The sequence below is a fragment of the Vigna unguiculata genome, chromosome 7, assembly GCF_004118075.2.
Source record: "Vigna unguiculata cultivar IT97K-499-35 chromosome 7, ASM411807v1, whole genome shotgun sequence".
Taxonomy (NCBI): domain Eukaryota; kingdom Viridiplantae; phylum Streptophyta; class Magnoliopsida; order Fabales; family Fabaceae; genus Vigna; species Vigna unguiculata.
In genome coordinates this window covers 2180201-2186038 of record NC_040285.1, presented here as the reverse complement: position 1 = coordinate 2186038, position 5838 = coordinate 2180201, and the positions used below count along the sequence as shown (strand labels likewise).

General features: G+C 36.2%; 2 protein-coding genes across 2 annotated transcripts; one reads left to right on the top strand and one right to left on the bottom strand.

Moving 5' to 3' along the window:
- The first annotated feature begins 2187 nt into the window (after positions 1–2187).
- Positions 2188–2821, top strand: LOC114190024. Its single transcript, XM_028078773.1, has 3 exons — positions 2188–2192; positions 2335–2521; positions 2600–2821. Exons 1-3 carry the CDS (start codon positions 2188–2190, stop codon positions 2819–2821), a joined length of 414 nt encoding a protein of 137 aa, XP_027934574.1.
- Positions 2822–3330: 509 nt separating this feature from the next.
- LOC114190018 lies at positions 3331–5075 on the bottom strand. Its single transcript, XM_028078764.1, has 4 exons — positions 4641–5075; positions 4331–4554; positions 4101–4250; positions 3331–3961 (listed from the first exon to the last, which is right to left on the bottom strand). The coding sequence occupies exons 1-4, from the start codon at positions 5073–5075 to the stop codon at positions 3331–3333; spliced, it is 1440 nt and encodes a 479-aa protein (XP_027934565.1).
- Positions 5076–5838: the final 763 nt, after the last annotated feature.

Sequence of the window (5838 nt, the reverse complement as noted above, 5' to 3'; positions counted from 1 at the left end):
GAGACAATAAATCTTCCTAGGATTAAAAAACCCAAATCGTGAACAATATTGTCTTCATCCTTGCGACAGTAGCGTACGTGCAGTGTCTTCTTCTTCTAGTGAGTGTTTCGTTCCTCCACCGCGTAGCAGTCGCGCCATGCACTCGTGCTCGTATCACCACCGCTGTTTTGCCATTGCGGTGCCGCCTCTATTGTTGTCGTTCACACTTTTTGGTTTCGTCCCTCCACCACACGTTTTGGTTCGTTTTTACTTCGTCTCCACTTCTTCTTTTTTGCATTTTTTGTATGTTCTTGAGTTTTCAAGATTGAATTTGAAGTTATGATGATTTATGATAGAAATTGGGTTTGTATTTTTATAGAAATTGAGTTTGTGAATTATGTTTTTGCTCGTAAAGATGAGATTGTTGATGATGGAAAATACTTTGCTTTTAAAGATGGGATTGATGATATGACGAACTATGTAATTTGTTTAATACATATTATGCCTCGGTTGGGTCATAACCGAGGCAGTACATCTCCATTTTCTACCTCGATCGGAGTCGGACTTAAGGCATAAAGTAAATTTCATGTTTATTCTTTTAAAATTTGTGATGTCCATTAGGTCTCGGTTCCCTCTAGAATCGAGGCAGTCAACCTCGCATATGCCTCAGTTCATATCGAAGCATAAACAACTTTTTTTTTTACCTTGGCAGTATATGCCTCCCGAAGTCAAAAGCCCAAAATAACTACGACAAAAAAATAATAAGGAATCATTCAGGAATGAATTAATAAGATATTTACCAAAAATACAGGATCCAGATTATTGGATACGGAAGGGAGAAGACACAAATGCATATACAGTCAAATCTGGATACAAAATATTGCAAAATAATATAATGAGAGAAAAAGACGAATTGGTTGAGTTACTATGGAGAACAAATGCCATCCGTAATGTAAAATAATTCATATGGAGAATGGGCCAAAACAAAATTGCAACCAGGGATAACCTTGAACATAGGAGAATAGTGGTATCGTGTAAGTCATGTGTGCCTTGCAAAGAACAAGATGAAACTATCTGACATTTGCTTTTAAATTGTAAAATGTCTACTGTTGTTTGAAACCTATCTAATAAGTGAATACGTCTTAAGACAATTCAACATAATTATATCACACAACATTTTCATATCATTTCTACATGCCTGGATGAATAATAATGGAAACATTCTCTGGAAAACTATGTAGGCTAATGAGATGCATATGGGATCATAGACATAATGTGTTCTTTAGGAATGTCATAATTGATGGGGGAGGAAATATTTGGAACTATTCAATTGAAAGTCTGATAAGAAACAAATCTTAAAATGCTAACCTTTTATTTCCATATTGGTGCATTTGTCCAATGACATGCATTATAAGCATACAAAAGTGAAGGATTTGATTGATGTGCTACATTATGGCGAAAGAGTATTGGTTCTTGTTGGTCTTTTATTTTTGATCTGCAATATAGAAAATTGTGGTCACACTCTACACATAAAATACAAGAAAACAGAAGGATTTGAAGTACTAATAGAGAGTAGTGGAAGAGACAAAGAGAATGTTCCATTTTCTCATTCAATTTCGGTATATGCTCAGTTTTTAAGCTTTTTTAATACCTTCCTTTTGGGTTCTTTGGACTAATATGTATAGATATTTTTTTATGAAACATCATCTTTATCTTTTGGTAATATATATTTTATACTGCATTTGTATACTAATTTTTTTATATGGATTGATTTACCCAAATACATATTTATATTTATAAATTTGTTTAATTAATAAAAAAAATTCACTGTGAGAATATGATTATATTTTTTATTTTTCATCGTTCATACTTAATTAGTACTAAATAGCTTTATAATAATAATAATAATAATAATAATAGAAATTTAGATTATATAGTATCAGCATAACCAGTGATTCAATAAAAAAATGTAATAAATTTGTTGTTTTTTATAGGTTAAAATACCTTTTTGGTCCCAATTTTTGTCAACTTTTTTGAATTAGGTCCCAATTTTCGCGGGGTGCTCAAATAGGTCCTAAATTTGGTCAATTTGATTCAATTAGGTCCTAATTGGGTAACGCCGTTTAAATTGATAACGTTTCACTATACAGTTGACTTTTCCTTCCTACGTGTCGAAATACTAATCCTACGTGTCCGTGTTTCTTTACAATGAGGTGGTTAATTAGTGGGTTAAACACATTAAGCTTTTAATTAAATGCAAGTAATGAAAATTAAAAAATAAAGTGTTAGGGTTTATAAAAAGTCGAAGAAGCCATCTCGTGTGTGACCTTGGTCATGGTTGAAGCTTTGTTGCAGCTATGGTCATGGTCGAAGAAGCCAATCATCTTCTTCATACTGTAATAACTGCGTGCAGTGTAGTGTTCCCGCTTCTCGCACCCAAGCTTTAAGACCTATTTGTGATTGTGGGCAAGGTGCAGTTCTGAGGACAGCAAGAACTCCGAGAAATGTGGGTAGAAAATTATGGGGTTGTGCTAACTACAAGGTAAGATTGATTTAATTGCTATTGTTCTGGGTATGTCTGATTTTATGAATCTTTTATGTATTTTCTGTTCATGAACAGCGGCAGAGTGAAGGTGGTGATGTTTGCTGCAATTTTTTTAAATGGTGGTATGAAGACGTTGATGAAGAAAAAGAAGTTATTATTGTGAACCAAAACATGAAGATAGAAGATCTCGAGAATGTAGTTAGGGATCTGAAAAAATGCTTTAATGTATTAGCCGTAGTGGTTAGTATCGTTGGGTTGATAAACGTTGTGATGTTGGCGTTGATGCTGAAAGATTGACAAAAAAGGGTTGTAATTGTGAAGGTTCTGATGTATGAAGTTTCCAAAATTATGAATGAATTAAGTTATTTATGTTCAATCAGGTCCTCAATTGTGTTAGTTTTGTTCAAATAGGTCCCTACTTTTGTAATTGTTGTTCAAATAGGTGCTTACTTTTGTAATTGATGTTCAAATAGGTCCCAAAATTTACAAAAATTGTTTAATTAGATTGTGTACTGGATAAACTTTTCTTGTTTAATAATGTTCTGAATACAATTAATTGCATTATAAGTCGTATAAGAATGTCAGTACTAATAAAATTTTAATTCATAAATAACCAAAATCCTCATAATTGAGTTTAAACAAGTTGTTCTCCACCATAATCCTGAATTAACCAACTTACAAAATGAAAAAGTCTATGATCCAATTGATCCAAAAATGGCTAATGAATTTTACAAAATAACAGCCATCAAAATTTAAACTTAAAGACCAGATTACATATACATTAAAAGGTCGCTTAAACAAGTGAATCAGACTGGCAGGGTTAGTTGTGGAGGAGCAGAAGTTGGGTCCTGAGATGGCTGGGTTGGTTGTGGAGTAGCAGAAATTGGCTCCTGAGAAGGCTGGGTTGGTTGGGGAGTAGCAGAAATTGGCTCTTGAGATGGCTGGGTTGGTTGTGGAGGAGCATCAGTTGGCTGTGAGGACTGTCCTTGTGTAGGCAGTTGTAGGCAATTTGTTCTATTGTGCCCCAGTTCACGACAAACTCTGCATGTTTTTCTATGGCCACCTTTTCGTAATTGGGTGTCATCTTTCCTCAACGCCCATTGTTCCAGCCTTCTCTTTTTCTTGGGTCGCCCAGGCATAATCCTTTTATGTGGAGGCATGACATCTGGGAAATCAGTGGTGGGCCACAGGTTTTGTCCATTGATAGGGTAGATAATGGAGTTGTACATCTCTTCAAAAGTTGATTTCCTGAAACATAGGGGGATATAATCTGATGCATTCAAGTTCAAGAACCTAATGGCAGCAAGTGCATGGCAGCACGGGATGCCAGTTATCATCCACTTCCTGCAGCTGCAATGTTGGGTGTCTAGGTTGACAACATACTTGTCACCTAGCACTGATAGGTGTGCAACTTCAAATACTTTCCCCCCAGCACAACTACATTACAATTCATATAGACATATGAGATTCTACAGTAGAAATCATCAACACAGATGAGGTTATACATGATCAACACTTAAATAAATCATACATTGGGATCCAGTATCTACTTTTTTTGGATTCTTCTTATTGCCACCTCTTCATCATGTATATTTGTATGTCTTCCAACATTGAGATAACAGGCTTGCTTCTAGCATCAACAAGCACACTGTTAAATGCCTCTGTCATGTTATTTACTACTGTGTCAGTGACAACATTCTTAGTGAATCTTGATCTGGACCAAAACCTGTGTAGAAACAAACATTAATTATGATAAGTCAGTGTTGATATTAAATACTATAAAATAAATGAGATTTCAACACATACCTAGGTGGTATAGCAATGAGGTACTTGAAAGCATCCTCATTCTCGTTTTTAATATCTCTCATTACCCTTTCCCAGGCCACATGGTGTGTCACAGTTGCTGCCTTCCACATTAGGTTTTTCAACTTCTGGCCACCAAACCGTTTTCTAAAATTAGAGTACAAATGCCTCATACAAAATCGTTGCTCTGCACCAGGTAATAACTCCTGAATTGCAGGCAACAGACTCTGTTTCACAACAGTTATATGCATTAAAATTAATACAGTTCATGGCTATAATGTGAATAAAAATATTTGCATGAACAGATACAAACCTTTTGTTGATCTGACATAAATGTACATGCCCCACAGACTTCAGGTCCTCCTAGATCATCCACTAGGATTTCCAAAAACCATTTCCAAGTCTCTTTGTTCTCTACCTCCACAATTGCGTATGCTAGAGGAAACATCTGGTCGTTAGCATCCCTGGCCACTGCAGTTAGCAACTCGCCCCCATATTTTCCTTTGAGGAAGCAACCATCTAACCCAATAAAGGGGCGACAAAGCACAAAAGCATCTTTGCATGCTTTGAAACATGTGTAAAACCTACCAAAAACAGACTCACCTTGCATTTCATCCACTTTAACTTTGACTGTGCTCCCTGGATTGCATCTCAGAATTTCATAAGCATAATCATGTATTCTTCGAAACTGTTCTTTGAATGACCCTTCCACTTGGTCTGAAGCTAAGGATTTTGCCCTACGAGCCATGGCCACTGAAATACTTGTATTCCACTTCCTCAACCCTTTTTCTCACACATCCTTAATCTTGAATTTCGGATTTTCAATCAAAGACTTCTCTACCTTCTTACTCAGCCATTTTGCACTCATAATCTTAAGTTTAAACTCCCTAGAACAGTTATGCCTATCAACCACTTTTCTTAGTTGCCATGTCTTGCGTAATGGAATATATGCAGCATATGCGGACCATTCACATTTTCCTTGTGCCCCCATACATTTCACCCTCACTCTTTGTTTATCATTTTTAACCCATCTTATGTTTCTACCAGAATGAACTGCATAAGTTATTATTGCTTGTTGGAAATGTTCCTTATCTATGAAATTTGTTCCCACATCCCACCTATAGTCAGCCATCGAATTTGGCATGACAAATGTGCCAAAAGGACCACAGCTCCCCCCTTCATCACCTGAACTTTCATGAACACATCCTTCATCATCACTTTCATTAAGACTAAGGAGGTCATCTGATTGCCATTCATCTCCTATTGTCTCTCTATCCGAAATTACATAACTAGCATCTTCCTCACTGTCACTGTATTCCTCTTCTTCACTTTCGTTCTCTTTTTCAATATCTTCAACCTGGTCAAACTCTTGGTCATTATTCACCTCCACACTCCCTTCATACAAATTATGATCACTATGGTCCAAACTGATCTGGACATCAACAAGTCCCTCATCCTCCTGTTGAACTCCTTCCTCACCCCTGATGTGAGATTGCACCTCACAATCACTT

Coding starts and splice junctions, on each gene's coding strand:
- LOC114190024 (XM_028078773.1), top strand. Junction 2,522..2,599: donor GGGGTTGTGCTAACTACAAG/GTAAGATTGATT, acceptor GTTCATGAACAG/CGGCAGAGTGAAGGTGGTGA.
- LOC114190018 (XM_028078764.1), bottom strand. CDS start 5,075: ATGGCTCGTAGGGCAAAATCCTTAGCTTCAGACCAAGTGGAAGGGTCA. Junction 4,555..4,640: donor TTATGTCAGATCAACAAAAG/GTTTGTATCTGT, acceptor GTTGTGAAACAG/AGTCTGTTGCCTGCAATTCA. Junction 3,962..4,100: donor CAAATATACATGATGAAGAG/GTGGCAATAAGA, acceptor ATTGTAATGTAG/TTGTGCTGGGGGGAAAGTAT.